The sequence below is a fragment of the Anabrus simplex genome, chromosome 1 (genome assembly GCF_040414725.1).
Source record: "Anabrus simplex isolate iqAnaSimp1 chromosome 1, ASM4041472v1, whole genome shotgun sequence".
In the NCBI taxonomy this organism is placed as follows: domain Eukaryota; kingdom Metazoa; phylum Arthropoda; class Insecta; order Orthoptera; family Tettigoniidae; genus Anabrus; species Anabrus simplex.
Window position 1 is genome coordinate 961,528,573 of NC_090265.1, and position 21,696 is coordinate 961,550,268.

Below are 21,696 nucleotides of genomic sequence, written 5' to 3' on the forward strand. Positions count from 1 at the left end.
GAGCTGCCGCACGAGTATTGTGTTTGACGCCTTTAGGTGTTCTTGTAATTCTAAATGTGTTATTACATAGGGTTACCAGCCTATAGGCGTCTGGCTATTCTTAATCACTTCTGCCATCTATCATAATTTAAAACTAATTCCATTCGTATTAGATGCGATTATTACTGTCCTATTAATTTTTATCCAGTCTTACGCCAGTCGTTTAGTTCGCGCCTAGGCGGCAGTCCAACAGCTGTCTCGTGCGGTCCGCGCCAAATTCTTCGTAAGAATTTATTTGTGCATATTTACATTGAAATTACTAAATTTGCGAGTTGTTGTCATCATTGTTGTCGTTGTCGTTGTTGTTGTTGTTGTTGTTACGATACAGTTGTTCTGCAAGTCCATTGTCCATGTTCTGATAACTTTTTGTAAATTGGTCTTTGTATCGTAGTAAACTGTTCTGTGTGACATAAACATGGCTTGGTTAGGAAAGACGTTGAATTATCTGAGAACCTGCCAACCGGAAGTAGGAATCACTCAAGAAAACGTTGTGTTGTGTGCCTGTCAAACCAGAGGCAACGGGAAACTGTCTGCTGCTCTGAGGAATGTGACGTGGCACTTTGTGCTTGTCCGTGCTTCCGTATATACCACACTGTGCACAATTTCTGAATGACCTATGAATCAGAAAGTACTGTATGTAGAACCTACTGATGCAGGGTTAGCAGCCTATAGGCGTCTGGCTATTCTTAATCACTTCTGCCATCTACTATCGTAATTTAAAACTAATTTCATTCATATTAGATGCGATTATAATAATGAAAGGAACACTTTTGTATGAACACACTGTGTATCTATATATATATAAAATAAGAGTTTTGTCTGTACATTGCTCAGAATTTGAAAATAATGGTATTTCTGTATTGGTCATGTCCACAGTAACAAGGAAATACAATTTTTTCTTTTCCGTAATTTCTGTCTGTATGTATGTACACGCATAACTAGAAAACGGCTAAAGAGAATATAATGAAAATCAGTATGCAAAGTCGGGGAATAAGTCGCTACAATCTAAGCCATAAATAATTTTATTCACGCTGATAGAAATGGTAGTTTAGGGGAAGGCCTAAAATTTAATTTTCAAATTTTTACGTTATTAGTGGTCCTATCTTAATAGAAATTGGTATGCGAAGTCGGGGATTAAGTTGCTACAATCAAGGCTATAAATAATTTTATTCACGCTGAGTGAAAGGGTAGTTTAGGGGAAGGCCTAAAATTTAATTCTAACTATTTATGTTATTAGTGGTCCTATCTCATTGAAAAGTGTTATACAAAGTCGGGGAATGAGTCTCTACAATCTAGGCTATGAATTGTTTTATCCACGCTGAATGAAATTGTAGTTTAGCTGAAGGCCTAAAATTTAATTTTCAAATATTTATGCTATTAGTGGCCATATCGATAAATACTACTTAACCAAAGTTATATAGAATTAAATTTCGGACCATTTATGTCTTTATACATTTTTACCGTTTCGGCTATAACAGATATTCATGAATTTGTATTTTGGTTGCTAAGTCCATATCGACGCAGAGTCATGAGTAAATGGGTTAACAGGTTTTAATGAAAATCGATATATAGAGTCTGGGAATAAGAAGCTACAGTCTAAGATATAAACAGTTTTATTCACCCTGGATGAAACTGGAGTTTAGGGGAAGGCGCCTAAAATTTAATTTTTAATTACCTATGTATTTGGTCCTATCGAAAATTACTACATAACAAAAGTTACAGAGAATATAATTTCCAATCTTTTGTGTCTTGTTCAGTTTTACTGTACAGACTATGATAAGAGTGGTATTTCAGAGTTATATTTGTATTTTGGAGACTCCCAGGACACCTACAATATCGAAAGGACTTAACATTGATCAACAATAACATTACATTGACCATTGTTTGTTCTGACGTTATTTGTCTCTTATGCTGCCTCTCAACTCCGATAGATGGGATTACAGTGGAACCTTGGATTGCAAGCATAATTCGTTCTGGCAACATGCTCGTAATCCAAATCGCTCGTGTATCAAAGCAACTTTTCCCATAAGAAACTATTGAAACTCGAATGATTCGTCCACAACACAAAAACATTTATTCGCATAACATTTCTAAAACAAAATATAATGTAAAACAATTAAACTGCACTTTACCTTACAATAGAACCATTGTTGGTGTGAGGGAGACGAGAGATGACACGAGAAGAGTTACTGTGTAGTTCGAATTTCACTAACGGTATCACTGCTATCGGTTGGCTCATTGGAAGTGTTTTCTTTTCATGCAACTTTAACGGGGAACCTGTCATATGACTGTTGCTTTTGCTTCTTTTTGAGGATTTCACGAAAATGTGATATTGCATTGTCATTGAACAGATCCATCCACTGTAATCATCTCTTTCTTCTGACCGAATTCCTTTTTAGCCTTCTTTTCGTTCACAGGGTCCATCGTTGCAGAACAGTTATATCACAGATGACAGAAACAAAATATGTACACTCGTACGGTGTTGGCTATGCGAGCGAGGCACGCCAACTGAAGTCCAGCGCGGGAAATGATTACACACACTTTCCCAGGAAAGAGAGTGGCAGGGGGAGGGGAAAACAAAGGCACAGGGGAGGTGAAAACGTACGTACACGTGACGCTCGTGTTGCGAAACCTCACTCGCTTATCAAGTCACAATTAGTTTAAAATATTTGCTCGTCTTGCAAAACATCGTAGACCAAGTTACTCGCAATCCGAGGTTCCACTGTACTGCTGCATACCAAGTATAATAGCCTGACTGAATATTGGCGGGAAATAGCCGGGGAGTTAGTAAACTTCCTTCTTTAGCATGCCATTCCTCTGTTTCATACATTTTCTGATACAGCTGGTACGTAACACACCGGTTCTTCATAGTATTCCAGTGATTCGATCCCTATTCTGACGCGCTGTTTTGAATGAGCAGTGTACATACTTAAGGCAGAGGCTGACTTAGTAGTGGTATTGGTAGTATGGCCTGGTCTAGAATAACAATTTAGGCCTATTCCAAATTATAGCACCACAATTCACTAAATAACTCAAAATCCAACCGTGAAAAGAGCCGTCTCTTAAGAAAAGCTTCTTCCTCTTCAATTTTATTAAATTATACATTAATTCTATTCAGAATTATCAGTGAAGAGGGGGATTTTTCCGCCGCCAGTGTAGAGAATTGATATTTTCTGACTCGTCGGGTACCCCTAGGAACAGATTAGTAAAAGGGCATAGTTTCTGCCCTGGGAGTCTCCACTATTCGACCCTCTCCCCGCCGGTAAAAGACGAAGAGTGTTCACGAATCACGGCTGTCTGCGGCTTGCTCATTCCAGCTCTGGAACTTTGGACTGTTAGATCGGCAATGTAGTCCTGTCTGTTAACAGTGAGAAACTATTTGATGTTTCGTTTGATCAAGTATTTCATATGAAAGCATTTCTGTTAATCGCGCCATTCCTACTGACATCATTGTAATGTATATTAATTTCAGTTTGGAAAACCACTAAGACAGTCTTTGTGAGGATGTAAAAAGGCAGGTGGAGAGTTGACTGATTGTGACTGATAGTATGCAAGTGGGTCTTCCATTACAGTGAAAATTCTCTAACTCAGTCTTCATTTGAGAAAAGATGTTTGGTGATTTCCCGGTCGCGTTTCTAGGATAACGTTTACAATTTAATACAATCTTGTTCACAACATGTACACTAGAATTTCGTATACAATGCAGAATTCCGTAACGAAGCATGGGTACATCAGCTAATATATGTATATATTTACGCGTTTACAAGAAAAACGGTAATAACATAATGCTATTGAATTTCTACTATATCACTAATAATTCAAGTAAATCGAGTAAAATATATTTTTCTCTTGAGCATTTACATCTGCCGCACGCTACTGTACCCATTCCAAAAGTGCACGTTTAGCTGAATAATTACCTACTGGCTGGTTGACGGTATGAAACTATTCCCCAGTTAAGGGGTTGATAAAAACCGGGCGAGTTGGCCGTGTGGTTAGGGGCGCGGCTGTGAGCTTGCATCTAGGTGATAGTGGGTTCGAACGCCACTGTCGGCAGCCCTGAAGATAGTTTTATCTTGGTTTCCCATTTTCACAGCAGGCAAATGCTGGGGCTGTACCTTAATTAACAATTTGAAGACGATGTCACCCCATGTGGGGTGACGGACCCTCATACAAAATGTAGTATGTCACTCCTCATGGGGTGACACGGTAGTGTGTCCAGCCTCTCGACTTCGTGCTGTCGCGCGAAACTAGCGCTACGATTCGCTGTTGTATTGCATTTTTTGTTAATGTAAGGTGTTCATAGAGCGCAGTGCCCATTCCTTTCTTAGCACGCTGTGCATTGCGTGACAGACAGTGGAATTTCTCTGACATTTGTCACCGTGTACGGATTGACATATGCAACCATCAGAATTCAATTATTAATGGCAAGGAAAATTATGTGGATTGGCGTTTATTATTGCTTTATCCTTACATACTGGTTGAGATTTAGCACTCAGATGAAATTGTAAACTGGGGCTACGTGTGAATAAAAAATGTTTCTGCAAACCTGAGAATCTTCCCCAGTAATTGTCACTGGCTGGTGATTTGGTTGAATCGTCGCCCGATGCAGCACTAGAATCTTTGCTAGTGTCCTCACTACACAAACTACTGTCGAATTCTGACTCGGAAAAGGTGGCATCACATTGCAAATCCTAAATGTCAACATCTCTTGATTCAACATTCAAACCCTTTTCAAGTTGTTCTTCTATCTCTCTATCGGTAATCATGGCTTACTCAACACAGAAACACATAACATGAATTAAATTCTTATCACAAAACTGTAAATTAGAAGGAACTCGTTGAAAGGCGTGTAAATCAACAGCTCACAACACAGAGCACAGTGTTCCACAAAACAAAGGTAAAAAGGCTGTCACCCCTACATCTCTTGATTCAACATTCAAACCCTTTTCAAGTTGTTCTTCTATGCGCTTTCTCTGTTGCATAGTCAACCTAATAACCATATGTCACCCCAATGGGGGTTCACAAAATAGTAACTTTGAACATAAATTATGTCTTTGATTATCATCTACGAATGAAATTACGAACATCCATAGCCCACAACAACCTGAAAAATGTATATCGCATTTCAGCAGTTTACCACGGAAAAAGCAAATGTACACGTCGACGCTAAAGTGTTAAGGCCACGGCCGCTTCCTTCCAACTCCTAGGCCTTTTCTATCCCATCGTCGCCATAATACCAATTTTTGTCGGTGCGACGTAAAGCAAATAGCAAAAATAATAATAATAACAGTGTTCTCACTTATCGTCCCCACTTTGGCAAACTAGCAAAAGTGACAAAGTAAGGAATCTGTATTTCTGAAGTTTTGGTTTAGATTTTACTAGCTGATGTACCCGTGCTTTGTTACGGGATTCTCAGAAAGACTGATTTGTGGTTTTCCTAACTGAAGTCAACATGGGTCATTACAAAAACGTCAGTAGGAATGTAGCGATTAAAAGTAATGTTATCACATAAAATACTCGATCAAATGAAAAACTACACATTTTCTCACTTTTAACGAACAGTACTACGGTGCCGATCTAACAGTCCAAAGTTCCAGAGCTGGAATGACCAGGCCGCAGACAGCCATAAACACTCCTCTGCCAATATTCCGTTAAATGTGCACACTTCTCATTCGAATCAGTGCCTCAGAGTAGGGACTGATAGCTCGAATGCTTTGGTGAACCAGTGTGTCACGCCAATAGTATCGGGAAATTTATGAAACAGAGGAATGGCATGCTAAAGAAGAAAGTTACCTAATCCCACAGCTACTTCTCGCCAATATTTAGGCATACTGTTACACTCATACGACTGGGCGAGTTGGCCGTGTGGTTAGGGGCGCGCAGCTGTGAGCTTGCATCCGGGAGATAGTGGATTCGAACCCCACTCTCGGCAGCGCTGGAAATGTTATTCCGTGGGTTCCAATTTTCACACCTGGCAAATGCTGCCAAGGCTGCTTCCTTCACATTCATAGCCCTTTCCTATCCCATCGTCGCCAGTAGACCTAACTGTATCGGTGCTACGTAAGGCAAATTAAAAAAAGTACTCGCTACGCAGCAGTAACCCTATCTTTCGGAGATGAGTGGCAACATAAAACACAGCAAATCACAACAAACAATGGTCAATGTAATGTTATTGTTGATCAATTTTATGACCTTTCTATATAGTACTTACTTTTCTTTCGACTCTGTGATATTAGGGCGTCTTATAAAATTATTTATAGCGTAGACTGTAATTCCTTATTCTCCGACTTTACATACCGATTTTCATTAAATCCTGTTTACCCATTTTCTCGTGACTCGGCACTGATAAGGACTTAGTAACTAAAATCCAAATTCATGAATATCTCTGATCATAGCCGCTATGGTAACAATGTATAATACATACATGATCGGAAATATAATACTACATTACTAAAATGTTAGTCTTATCGATATGACCACTAATAACATAATTATTTAGGAATTAAATTTTAGGCCTACCCCTAAACTACCATTTCATTCAGCTTGAATAACACTATTTATGGCCTAGATTATAGCGACTTATTCCTCGACTTTGCATACCGATTTTCATTAAGATAGGACCACTAAAACATAAATATTTGAGAATTCCATTTAGGCCTTACCCTAAACTATAATTTTTCTCAGCGTGAATACAATTATTTACGGCCTAGATCGTAGCGACTTATTCCTCGACTTCCCGTACCGATTTTCGTTAAGATATGACTATTAATAACAAGTATTTGAGAATTACATTTTAGGCCTTCCCCTAAACTACCATTTCACTCAGCGTGAGTAAAAGTATTTATGGCCTAGATTATAGCGACTTATTCCCCGACTTTTTATACCGATTTTCATTAAGATATAGCCACTAATAACTTAAATATTTGAGAATTAAATTTTAGGCCTTCCCCTACGCTACTGTTTCAGTCGGCATGAATAAAATTATTTATGGCCTAGATTGTAGCGACGTATTACCCAATTTTCTATACCAATTATCATTAAATTCTCTTCAGCCGTTTCCTCGTGATGCATGTACATACATACATACAGACAGACAGAAATTACGGAAAAGTAAAAAGTGCATTTCCTTGTTACTGTGAGCACGACTGATAACAGTTTTGTCTGTACATTGCTCAGAATTTGAAAAGAATGGTATTTGTGTATCGATCATGTCCACAGTAACAGGAAAATGCAATTTTTACTTTTCCGTAATTTCTGTCTGTATGTATGTACACGCATCACGGGAAAACGGCTGAAGAGAGTTTAATAAAAATTGGTATGTAAAGTCAGGGGGTGAGCCTCTACGATCTAGGCTATAAATCATTTTATTCATGCTGAGTGAAATGGTAGTTTAGGGGAAGGCCTAATATTCAATTTTCAAATATTTATATTATTAGTGGTTATATCGATAAATACTACATAACTAAAGTTATATAGAATTTAGTTTCTGATCATTTATGTCTTATGCATTTTTACCGTACAGACTATGATAACACAGATATTCATGAATTTGGATTTTTGTTGCTAAGTCCATATCAACCCCGAGCCCTGACAAAATGGGGTAACTGAATTTAATGAAAATCGGTATATAGAGTCGGGGAATTAGAAACTACAGTTTAAGCTATAAACAATGTTATTCACCCTGGGTGAAGTGGTAGTTTAGGGGAAGGCACCTAAAATTTAATTTCTAAATACCTATGTTCTTGGTCCTATGGAAAAGTACTACATAACGAAAGTTATAGAGAATACAATTTCCTATTATTTGTTTTATTTAGTTTTACCGTACCGACTATGATAAGAGTGGTATTTCAGAACCGGAAGACTAATGTGAAGGACTACAATATCGAAAGCACGTAACATTCATCAACAATAACATTACACTGACCGTTGTTTGTTGTAATGTTCTTTGTCTCTTCTGCTGACATTCAACTCCGATAGATGGGATTACTGCTGCGTTCCGAGTATGACAGCCTAACTGAATATTGGCGGGAAATAGCTGAGGAGTTAGATAACTTTCTTTTTTTAACATGCCATTCCTCTGGTTCATACATTTTTGGATACTGCTGGTACGTAACACACTGGTTCATCATAGTATGCCTGCTATTCGATATCTACTCTGACGCGCTGTTTTGAATGAGCAGTGTACATACTTAAGGCAGAGGCTGACTTAGTAGTGGTATTGGTAGTGTGGCCTGGTGTAGAATAACAATTTAGGCCTATTTCAAATTATAGCACCACAATTCACTAAATAACTCAAAATCCAACCCTGAAAAGAGCCGTTTCTTCAGAAATGCTTCTTCCTCTTCACTTTTATTAAATCTACATTAATTTTATTCCAATTTTTTTTTTTGCTTTACGTCGCACCGACACAGATATGTCTTATGGCGACGATGGGACAGGGAAGGGCTAGGAGTGGGAAGGAAGCGGCCGTGGCCTTAATCAAGGTACAACCCCAGCATTTGCCTGGTGTGAAAATGGGAAACCACGGAACACCATTTTCAGGGCTGCCGACAGTGGGGTTCGAACCTACTATCTCCCGAATACTGGATACTGACCGCACTTAAGCGACTGCAGCTATCGAGCTCGGTTTATTCCAAATTAGCAGCGAAGATGTGGTTTCTTCTCTGGCTTGGAAGAAAAATTGCCTCCACGTGAGATAGTTCTTTCCCCCGCCAGTGTAGTGAATTGAGATTTTCCGACTCATCGGGTACTCCCAGGAAATAGATAAGTAAATGGGCATGGTTTTTGCCCTGGGACTATCCACTATTCAAACTCCCCACCCCTACCGAAAAAAGGATGAAGAGTGATCACGGATGTCTGTGTCTTGGGCATTCCAGCTCTGTAGCTTTGGACTGTTAGTTCGGCAGCATAGTACTGTTCGTTAAAAGTGAGAAAATGTGTGGTTTCTCATTTGATCGAGTATTTCATATGAAAGCATTGCTTTTAATTGCGCCATTCCTACTGACGTCATTGTAATGACCCATGTTCATTTCAGTTGGGAAAACCACTAAGAGCGTCTTTCTGAGAATCTATAAAGGCAGGCGGAGAGTGAGTGTCTGCCATTATAATGAAAACTCCCCAACCTGATTGTGACTGACGGTAGGCAAGCTGGCCTACCATTACAATGAAAATTCCCTAACCCAGTCTTCATATGAGAAAAGACGTTGATGACTTCGCCGTCGTGTTTCTAGGGTAACGTTAAGAGCTATGCAACTTAATACAATCTTGCTCACAATGTTTACACTACCTAACCTAGAATTCTGAATAAAATTTAGAATTCCGTAGCGAAGCATGGGTACATCAGCTAGTTTTATATATATAGATTATTTGTCTACCTCTGACAGTCTCACATCTGTTGCTCGTTCTGTATGGCTAGCACATAAAACCAGTCATTAAATATAAGAATGTATTTGACATGAGTCATCACAACTTCTTTCAGCTCTCCTAATTTTTTGACAATTTGCAGATTCGTTAGTTTGCTAGAGGGGCGATGATATATTCAAAAGGAGACCTTTCCTCATTGTAAAAAGAATATATAGATCTTTTTTCCTATTGAAGAGAGAGAATGATGAAAATCTAAGATATGGTCAGCGAAGGCTGAAAATTTGTTTACTGTTTTGCTTTAACATGTTTTTGGTAATGAATATAAAAGCTACAAACAGTTTGCCCTGCTTGGCATTGGGTACATGTCAGTTTGTAGATACCGGAGTTTGAAAATTTGTTAAGTTTGTCCTTAGTACAGTGATGATTAAAAAGTAATTTGGAGGTATAAACCAATGATCACACAGAACCAGAGCACTGCAGAACACAGTGTATATATTCTCCCAGTAATGCTACAGGACAAAGCAAATTCACTGCCTTATAATTCAGTTATACAGTGGATACTGCTTATTATGATCACTCCGGGATGCAGATAATTTCATAACATTAACCGGCTGAGAACAGTAGCCGAAAAATAAAAATTGGTAGGTAGCCTACTGTATTTATTCATAACTTACGTGCACTACAGTGAAACAGATAACGGCACACAGCACTGCAATACCGTTAACTGTTTTCAGCTATGTAAAATAATCTAATCGATGTTTGCTTCTGGTTGTCTCTCAAAAGTCCATTAACATCTAGCGTCTGTCACATTTCAGCATTCATTGGTGTTTGGGAAGTTTCGGCAACATCGTCATCATCAGCATCACTACCTTCTTCTCCGTGTTCTTCATCTCTCATATCTAATTCTGCGGAAGTAACTGCCTCACATTGTCGTCTTTGTTTCGCATCAGTAATGATGCCCTCATCAGTGTTCATCCATTTCTGAAATTCATCTTCCGTTAAGCCTGTTGGACAAAGTTCAACATCCTCATCTACTTCTGGTAACTCTCTTAAAAATCCCCCATACCGGAAACGGTTCCTTATTGTATGTGCTGAGACATTATCCCATGACATGGCTAGAAGATGCAGGTCATCGAGAAGGCTGGTTGTTTTGGCAAGGGCATTGGCACTAGTTTTATGTGAGTCCTCTATGTTTTCTAAGATTCTTGTGCATATTTCATGGTGATAATACGCTTTCATGGTGCGAATGCTTCCTTGATCGCATGGTTGAATTAATGAAGTCGTATTCGCCGGTATGGAAACCACACTGATGTTCTAGAGCTCACAATTCACAATGGGTGCTGCACAGTTGTCAACCAGCAATACTATTTTACGGCCCAGCCTATAATCCTACTTCAGTAGCCATTCTTTGAACAGCAGGGCAGTCATCCATGCATTAGAGTTGGAATGATAGTCCACTGGAGACTTATTGATGCCTTTAAAACAATGTGGGTGCTTAATTTTCTCAATCACGCTTTTCTTTTCACCAGACATACTCGGACAACATAAAACTCTTACTCGTTCCTTGGAGGTTTTACAGCCTGTAGCACTTTCATATTTGATGAATTAAGTGTGTTCAGGCAAGGTGCGATAATACTCGCATACTTGATAAGGAAATCCTTGAAAACAAATATGATAACATAAACCGAATTCATGATCACAATAAACGGAAGATTTTCAATGTTTTAGTATTTGTCCGTACCGTACTTCATAAAAGTGATTATATAATATGGTTGGTAACATTATCTGCGATTATTTAAAAAATTTGAAGTTTTATCTTATGATGCTTGTCAGTATATTTTCACATCATAGTTTTAAAATGTTTCTGATTTAACTTGTGTATTTCACATGGTGTTAATTAAATTTAGTTGACTGTTTAGATCATGGCTCCTATGACCAGATTATCAGGGAATGCTATTAATCAGCAGAGTATTATCCTTTTTGCTCTTATCACTTTTGTGTTATAGCATCTATATACTTGTTTTTATATAAATCCCTCAGAAATGCACACTAAAATATCTTTGACTTCTTTGTTGTAATATGCTTCAGTTGTCGTCAATAATAATTTACATAACTGTGTTATTTTGACGAATCCAACATCCTACATGTTTCGAGAATGCCACTGAAATACTTTAAATACTAAAATAAAGCAGTATATTTCTGTGCTGAAAATTTTGTTCGTTGTGTAGGTTATGAATACCTGTATATTTTATTTGTTTTATATATATTCTCTTCTGTCATTACATACTTAATTTTGTAGTTATTCGCTAGTCAAAATAAATAAAACTCAGGCTCCAAATTCTCTCTTGATAAAATTTGGTGCTCCCATTGTATTACTGCATGTAATATTGTTTTTAGTTATTAGTTTTGAAAGTTATTTTATTTACCTTTGAATTTAAAAATCAGTTCATCTGTTGATGCTATCATTACAGTCTACAGTGGATTCAAAAGTTGGACATTCAGATATGATAACACAAATGCCTGAAGTGAATCAATGTTTTTTGTTATTGTGTACATATTGTATATTATGTTTATAATAATAATAATAATAATAATAAGTGCATATAATGAACGTGTGTGTGTTTTTTGCAGTGCAAGTGCTCTGAAGGTAATAATGTTCCAGAAAAAAAAAAAGCTAGTGGGGTGTAGTAAAACCAATATCATCATACATAATGTGATAAACTAATCATCAGATCTTCATTCAGTACGATAAGTGTACTTGAAACATATGCAAAGTGGTGGTGCTCGGATGCATACTTAGATGTGGTTTTACGACATTTAAGTTAAATGCTGGATTGGTATTTTATTTTACATTTGTTTTGATGCTTATATTCTGCGGTCTTGGGCATGGGACCATGTGCCACTGCAATCGATTGCCATTTAAGAGTGCTTGATTGTATTTTTTGAAGATCATAATTATAATAATGCTATGTGTATAATATTTCTCCAATCATTATGGTTGCTAAGAGTCGTGAGTAAAGGATTACCACAGTCTGTCTCTGAGAAGGGGTTTAGTGGATTAACTGACACAAGACTCTCATGTCCTTTGAAGCTTACTTAAGTTTCAACCAACTAATGAGATTAGATTCCTACAACCTTGTGTATAGGAAGGAAAATTCCTAATCAGTTTTACTACTCATCTGGTCAGTAGCAAAAACAGTAATAGTACAGGTTATGGACATTACAGCAGCATTGCCAGCCTACTGAAGCAAAAATCTGCTATCATCACACACAGTCATTCTTCTCTTACGAAAACTATTCTGCTACTTTCTGTTAGTAGGTTGAAAATGTGGTAAGTAATAATTTATATGAAATATAATTAATTCACTTACCACTGATGCATATTTGCTTGACTTTAAATGCTGTAAGGAGTAGAATAATCACATGAATTAATTGAATACTGTATACAGTATTTTCATCCCTACACTCCAAAATGGAAAGAAATGTGTGGTAAACAAAGGAACGATTGCAAATCTTGCATGTACGTAGCGTTATTCAATATGTTATTGGTTTTACGTCCCACTGACTATTTTAGTGATTTTTGGAGAGATACAAATATGAAAGTGTATGTATGTTTAGTCCTCAGCCCGAAGGCTGGTTGGATCCTCAACAGTTCCGCCATCAGCTGTCATAGATAGCCTAGGCATCACTGAAGAGGCGTACTAGGGAAATGAGGAGTGAGGTAGTTTCCCGTTGCTTTCCTCACCGAGCCAGAAGTTGCTATTACACATCAGTCTGCCAAGCCCACTGAAATGCATGCACCAACTGACCCTATGAGCAATATTTTCACACCATTCATAGCAGGGACTGGCTACAGAAGGAATGGCATTACTAGCATCACTCATACCTCAGTCACTTTCATTTTGTCAAAGCCAAGGATAAAGCTGAGACAGATCAATGAAAGTAACAAAATTGCTCTAGCCCATACCAGAAGACATAGCGCACTGTAAACACTAGGTCCCGCCAGCAAATACGATGTATAATGTGTAGATTCTGCAGTTCAAAAATTCAACCCATTCCTTTCATTTGAAGCTGAATTCAGAAAAGTTGATTCAAACTAAAAGGAATCTTTATTCCTGATAATATAAAGAAAAGAAGATTTTGAATAAATGTTTTTTGACAATATTGTGCCTTAGACATGAAATTCTGCTGTTTTATTTACTGTGTCTGCTCTCTGCTCCAAAACCTCAATTCTGTTATACTGCATTACAGTCACATTGTCTCTTGCTCATTCAATAAACAGGAGATACTGCCCTGTTAATTCCTTGAAAGGTTCTGTTTTAATTCACAGTTTTTTTTTAAAATTATTTGTTTATTTTTTTTTACAGGTAAAGATGGCTCTTCGTACTTCTGGTCACTTGCTGCTTGGTGTTGTGAGAATATATTCAAGGAAAGCTAAGTACCTGCTTGCTGACTGCAATGAAGCTTTTGTTAAAATCAAAATGGCATTCCGTCCTGGCATGGTGGATTTGCCTGAAGAACACCGGGAGGCAGCAGTTAATGCCATTACATTACCTGAGGTCTTCCATGACTTCGATACAGCAATGCCAGAGTTGAAGTAAGTTACAGTATTTTCTTTGATCTCGGATAATTTCAATTTGTTTACATTGAGTATTCTTAGTTAAGTTTTCCTTTCATTGTAAACATGATAATTTAGGAGACTTCAATAATTTTGCCCTCTTGGAGTTCTCTTCAAAGGATGCAGTGTTAACCACATATTAAGTGGAAGACTACCAAATGTGTGTACAGTATAACAGATATACAAAGTGTTCTGGAACTGATGAAGCTATTCATTCAAATTATTGGAATTTTTATTAAATAACCATAGGTTATTGTTTGGTTGGGAACAAAATTATTACATGTCAATTTGATTGTAATCTTGTATACAAAAGCACTTCAAAAGTGTGTCCTCTTGCTTAAATACCAGCTTCGCAACCACTTGCCCGTTGCACGTGTTCAAACGGCACTGGTATGTGCTGTTTGGAGAATGCTCTGCAAGCACCCAAGCTCGTCCTCGGATTTAGTTTGACTCTCCATAAACTCTCTTATTCTGGTCCAAACGAACAAAAAAAGTACTGCATGTTGTCACAGCAGAGAGATTGTATTGTGACATAGAATGTTTAACAGAATATGTAATATTGATGGTTTTGGTGACTTTATACTCTTAAAGTACAGTTTCTGATTTTGTCAGTCAATAATCCTTTTTAAAACTGTGTGATTTACCAAAAATTGTTTGTTTATATCATCGCTAGAAATTGGAGTATTGAATATACACCCTATATAATATACTTTATTTACTCACTTATAGAACCCCCTCTTATTTTCCATTTTTTATTTCCAAAGTTGATCGACGCAAACTTCTTAAAAATCCATTGTTAGGGGGCGGGGAGCAGAATAAACTATTTTATTTTGATGCAACATATTACGAGATATTTAATTAAACAAAAAAGTTAACGTATGTTATCAGCAATGATTGAACTACTTAAGTGTTGCTATACTATTGAAATTTGTATGCGCTTTATTTAAGGATCCACAGCAATTGTATTTGTAATTTTCTCTATCTCCCTTCTGCTCTTTAAAAACGTTGCTACTGTCGATTGCAAAAGACTTTGTTTTCTTGCTGCATCTGTTTGTTTCGACCCTACATCTATTTCTTTAATTACCGTTTATTTCTGCTGCAGACTTACTTGTTTCTGGTCATGTGAAGCCATGCTGGAGAAAAGGTATAGTATGAATAAGCCACCCATTATTGGTTTTAAAATCTTCTACACCAGCAGTGTTAGCAAACTCTGGACACAAAGTAGTGGTCAGTATCCAGTATTTGGGAGATAGTGGGTTTGAATCCCACTGTCGGCAACCCTGAAGTTGGTTTTCCATGGTTTCCCAGTTTCACACCAGGACACCTTAACTAAGGTCACGCTTCTCCTTCCCACACCCGGCTCATTCCTGTCCCATAGTCGCCATAAAATCTATCTCTGTCGGTGCGGCGTAAAGCAACTTGAAAAAAAAAAAAAAAGCAAAGAAACAAACAAACCAGACTGGTGATGAACAAGAAGAGGAGATAGAAGAAGGGCAAGAATGATGTTATGGGCCATTGCTGACTCTGGCAGAAGCTATTAGGTTTTGTGAAGCGCTGCCTTCAGAAAATATGTTGCAAGTTTTAATGGATGACCCCAGTGTTAACCCGTTTCAATAAGAAGCGGGCGAGTTGGCCGTGCGCGTAGAGGCGTGCGGCTGTGAGCTTGCATCCGGGAGATAGTAGGTTCGAATCCCACTATCGGCAGCCCTGAAAATGGTTTTCCGTGGTTTCCCATTTTCACACCAGGCAAATGCTGGGGCTGTACCTTAATTAAGGCCACGGCCGCTTCGTTCCAACTCCTAGGCCTTTTCTATCCCATCGTCGCCATAAGACCTATCTGTGTTGGTGCGACGTAAAGCCCATAGCAAGAATAAGAAGCTTTGTGACAGATCGAAAGTTTACAACCCTGATGGCAAATCTCTTCTAGATATTGGTGTATGTGGCTTACATACAGTTAATGGAGATGGGGATATTCAAAGATAGTCCAGCACACAGAGTGGAAGTCAAAGAAATTACTAAGATTTTCCAAAATATTTACTTCTGTGCGGAGGTTTGAGAGAGAGTGTGTGGAGTTTTTTCTTCTACCATTTTTGTCATTGAGCATTGAAAATATGGGATCATGTTGGGAAATTTAAGGTAGTATATCTACCTGGCAACATGTCTCATCAGTACGTGCTGCAAATTACAGAAGATCTGCTTGTGAAAGCCAAATTTGCTGCATTCAAAAGTGTCATTGATGAATGTGCGCCATTCTTAAGGAGTTTTCAAAGTTCCAATCTTCTAGTATCTTTTCGGTTTATATTGCTTAAGGAAGTTCTAAGGAATCTCGTGGGAAGATTTTTGAAATAGGAACTTCCTACAAACTTCTGATATTAGACCTGTCACACAATGAAAACCTCATTCCAGTTGAAAAAGTTTGTATTGGATATGGTTCAGAGACTTTTTAAGAGACCTCAAATGTACAGAGCAAGAAAAGTTTAAAGCAGATTCCAAAACATTTAGTAAACATGGTACAAAAACTGAGAGAAGAAAGCCATTGAAGTGACATCTGGCATGAGGTTTAATGTGTTTTGATCCTAAATTCTCGTTTCTCCAGTCTCATGTAGGTTAAAAGAATTGCATGGTACCAGAATGGTGTGTGAGGGCCGAAAATAAGTACAGTGGAACCTTGATCGATAGTTCCCGGGGCTGACTGAGTGGCTCAGATGGTTGAGGTGCTGGCCTTCTGGCCCCAACCTGGCAGGTTCGAATCTGGCTCAGTCCGGTGGTATTTGAAGGTGCTCAAATACATCAGCCTTGTGTCGGTAGATTTACTGGCACGTAAAAGAACTCCTGCGGGACTAAATTCCTGCACCTTGGCGTCTCCGAAAACTGTAAAAGTAGTTAGTGGGACGTAAAGCCAATAACATTATTATTATTATTATTCCTGGAACTATCATTTTCCCGGATCTACATACATACTTATCCCACGTCATTTCATCTTAAGCGATGGGTCGGCGAACGAGGCTTCTCCACCAGTTGCGGTCTCTGAACTTCTCTCCTTCTTCGATACTTTCCAAGGTATGTCCTCGCTGTTGAATGTCAATATTCACAATGTCCTTGTACCTGAGTCGTGGTCGCCCTCTTGGTCTTTTGTCTTCATACATTTTTTTGGTAATCTGTTATCTCCCATGCGTCTCATATGTCCATACCATCTCAGTCGCTGCGCTGTTATTCTGTCGTGCAGTCTTACAACTTGAGCCTGCTTGCGGATTTCCTCATTACGGAAGCTGTCCCTCCGTGTTTTACCGATCATGCTACGGATAAATCTCATTTCTGCTGCCTGGATTCTACTAACATCTTTATTTCTCATGGTCCATGTTTCGCAGCCATAGGTCAGGATTGGTACATAATAGGTTTCATATATGACTCTCTTACATTTTGTTGGTATTTTCTTGTTCCATATTATGTGTTTAACTATTTTGTAAAATTTGCTACCTGCCTGAATTCTGTGGGAAATTTCCTTGTCTATAGAACCGGTGTTAGAGATAATACTTCCAAGATATTTGAATTGATGGTTTATCTGTAGCTGTTTCCCCTCTATTTCAATGTGTCCCATTGGTTGTCCGTATCTCTTCATAAGCATAACCTCACTTTCCTCTTGGCTGAAGACGAGTTCATATTCTTTAGCAGCTTCAGTCCAGAAGTTTATTTGTCCTTGAAGGTCTTCTTTAGTCTCCCCAGAAGCATATATCTTCCGCAAACAAGATAACTTTCATTTTCTTACCTCCAATGGTTTGGTGAACTTTTCTCTGAACCTCGTTCATCACAGTGATGAAAAGAGGAGGAGACAAAACATCACCCTGTCTTAACCGAGATTTTATATCAAAGGTTTCAGTCATTCCTACAGGTGTTTTGACTTTACTTGGGGTATCTTGATCCTGTGTATCATGTCATCTTGTATTCCAATTTTCTTCAGTGTTTCCCACACCTTCTGTCTGTTCACAGCATCAAATGCTTTCTTGATGTCCAGAAAGGCTAACCACAAATATCGGTTGTGTTCGTAGTATTTTCCCATTAACTGACAGACTGTAAATATTAAATCAGTTGTTGATCTCCCCTTCCTGAATCCATACTGTTCTTCAAAGAGGTTGTCTTCAATAAGGGGTCTGATATGACGCTCTATAATTCTTTCCCGGATCTATCATTCATAATCTTCAGTCCCAGAAACATATCCAATACACTGGGTTAAAATAACGCAATTTCTTGTTCTTTGATGTATCATTCTCCCCGGATCTATCGTTTCAGTAATTTCACTTCTGACATACTCTTAAACCCGCAGTCGATTCTCATGTTAGTATACATACTGTTCTGTCTTACTCCCGTGCTGTCTGATGCAATATCGAGGTGCGCCACAAATCATCCGAGCTGCGCCATTTCGAATCGTTTACAGCTCTGACTTCGTCCGAACCGCGCCACGTTGCATTATGAACCACTGTGACATCGTCCGAGCCTTGCCATGTTGCATGACTAACCCCTGTGATATTGTCCGAACCAATTCATTATTTTTACCAGAATTTCGAGCTGCAGTATTCAAGTCAAAGATAAGGGCAGGGTTTTCCACCTGTTCATTACTATAAAAAATGTGAAATAGTTAAAATGTCACATTTTTATTGTCATTTTTGGTACTGGTTTCGGAAATTTTATTTGCCATCATCTGCCTAGGAGGAAGTAACAAGGACATTCAACTAGTTACATTAGAATATTTACAATATTTGTATGTACAAACACAGAACCTTCTAAAATAAGTTTGTTATTTACAATTGCATTATAAAACATTTGGATAGTTGAAAGACAAAGACTAAATACCTCCTTATAAGGTTCTAGAAAAGACATAAATGTTCTGTATACAGTCTTGTACATGTATATCTCCTGGCATAGTTAAATGTTTGTAACTATGCATAAAATTAATTATAGCACAAAGTTTCAGATAAAATTTCCTTTTTTCAGATTATATCTTAATAGTTGCAGTTTTCAAGGCAAGCAAGGTTGGGGAAGTAGCATATGTTCTTACAGTGCAGTATTTCATTTTGCATGTGCATTTGACATGTATAGTTGTTATTGGTTTGTCATATTTTATGGATTATTTTAAGTGATTGAATATGACGTGACCTTTTAAGCAATTCAGAACCTGGGAAGAAAGGTTTCGAATTATCAAAGAAGTTGAGAAAAACGTTCGCAAAAAGAAGATTGACATTGCTGAATGACTAGGTTTAGCTTCATCAATACTGAATTACATTATGAGTAAGATACGTGAAATACGTGACTAAATTGACTAACATGGAACATCCGTGGTGAAAAAGACTGAGAAAGAATCTACGTACAGCAAGTTGGAGGTTGTACTCCTTGCATGGTACCAACAAGTCTGAATATCAGACATTCCTGTGGACAGCAGCATCTCAAGAGAGAAAGCCCTCTAGGTCACTGAAAGAATGAACATTCTCAGCTTCCAGCCATTGGAACTGCTTCAAGCAGTGGCACGTGCTAATGTATAAGAAGCTAGCCGGCGAGACTGTTGCTGTGGATACATCGGGTATGGTTGGCAAACCTGCCTGCGATGCTCAAGGCATATGAACTCAGTGACATTCACAACACAAATGAAACAGGCCTTTATTATTATTATTATTATTATTATTATTATTATTATTATTATTATTATTATTATTATTATTATTATTATTATTATTGCCTTCTTGACTGTACACTAGCAGTCAGAGGAGAGTCATGTCGTGGTGGGAAAAGAGCAAACTATTGCATAGACTGTTCCTTAGTGTTGTAACAGTGATTGATGCGATAAGTGTGTGCTTGTTGTTATAGGAAAGTACCAGAAATAATAATAATGTTATTTGTTTTACGTCCCACTAACTACTCTTTTACGGTTTTCGGAGAAGCCGAGGTGCCAGAATTTAGTCCCGCAGGAGTTCTTTTACGTGCCAGTAAATCTACCGACATGAGGCTGACGTATTTGAGCACCTTCAAATACCACCGGACTGAGCCAGGATCGAACCTGCCAAGTTGGGGTCAGAAGGCCAGCGCCTTAACCGTCTGAGCTACTCAGCCCGGCGAAAGTACCAGAAACCCAGGTGTTTCAAAAATATTCGTAAGTTACAGGTTCTATATTTTTCCAACAGCAATGCTTGGGCAACCCCCAACATTTTTATAGGATTTCTTTGCGGGGTGGACACTTGGAGGAAGATATTACTGTTTATAGACAGTTGTGCTACCCATCCAAAGGACCTTTCATTCCTTCGTACCATAAAGGTTGCCCCCCCCCAAATACCACTAGCATCCTCTAATCATTAGATGCAGGCATTATAAAGTGTTTTAAGCAGTGTTGCTGTCACTGGTGATGCAGGGTGCTCAGTATCGATGAAGGCTTCTTGACATTCTCTAAAACGCTAATGTTATTGGCACACTTTGTCTTGCTATTAGAGACCTACTCTACATTGCCATTACTATTGCAGGCATCTGCAAAGAAGAGAAGTTTTCATCAAAATCTTAAAACATATAAGAAGAATTTTGAAATGTTTTTTAATGTTCATAAGCTGGTGTTTAAAATCGATGTTTCTTACTGTGCGGTACAAACATCACTAGCAATAGAGAACACGTCTGTATTTCAGACACTGTTAGTTGAACTACATGTGTGTGGTGTACTGTTTACACACAGTTCCTGAACTTGGAAAAGTGTGGATATGTACAGTAAATACCAGTATAACATAATTTTGGCCTTAATTAATGTACAGCCCCAGCATTTGCCTGGTGTGTAAATGGGAAACCACGGAAAACCATCTTCAGGGCTGCCGGCAGTGGGCTTCAAACCCGCTATCTCCCGCACGGCCAACTCGCCCGGTAGTCAAATCTTAAGAACTTGCCTGGTGCTATATCTGTTCCAGAATCTACTGTGCCCTATAGTGACTTTGTTCCAGACGGGCAGACGCCGAAATCGAACCAAATGCACCACAGTGTACAATAACCCCGCAAAAGGGGATAAACGTCGGCACATAGCTTACCTTGCGAAACAGCATCCTCCTCATTAGCTTCACTGGTGAGCACGATTCAGGGATAGTGGGTAAAAACAAGGGCCAAAAAAAAAAAAAGTTTCAAAATAAGAGGATACCAACCAGTGCAAGGTAAGAATGATCCTAACTAAAATAACTGAAAATTTTTCTGCATTCAGAGTTTTACAATGAGGATTTATTACAACATAACCAAAGTTAATGAAATACGTATAAAAACTTTACAATGATACATGGGAGTTTTCTAATTTGGAGCCGTAGAGACGCCGAATGACGTAAGTGGTCGAGACAGTCACCTTCACGAGTAAACAGAGTTGCAACAAGCATGGCGATACTAGGGTAAGTGACTCAGCACAAACAGAAGCCTAACAATGCAATCTTACTTCTCTCTAAAACATATCTATGTCACAGTCCTCAGAAACCCCTAACTGACTAACATAGCATGCAAAAAAATACTGTGCTCCGTCTGGGCCTCGATCCAAGGACCCTCCAAGAGCAAGACACCTAACAAGTACAGTTAAAATAACAGGACCACGAATATATAGTCCTATGATCATCTAATGAAAGGGCTAGTAGCATAAAATGAAAGATACAAATGGCAATACAAACTCTACGAGTACC

At 38.3% G+C, this 21,696-nt stretch overlaps 1 protein-coding gene across 2 annotated transcripts in view; it reads left to right on the top strand.

The window, feature by feature from the left end:
* Window positions 1-21,696, top strand: part of vtd (RAD21 cohesin complex component verthandi) — a 188,814-nt gene that overhangs the window by 20,396 nt on the left and 146,722 nt on the right. For both annotated transcript variants that reach the window (XM_067136760.2, XM_067136761.2), the window contains exon 3: window positions 13,770-13,999. In XM_067136760.2, the coding sequence (XP_066992861.2) occupies window positions 13,770-13,999 (230 nt within the window). The remainder of the gene's footprint in view (window positions 1-13,769; window positions 14,000-21,696) is intronic.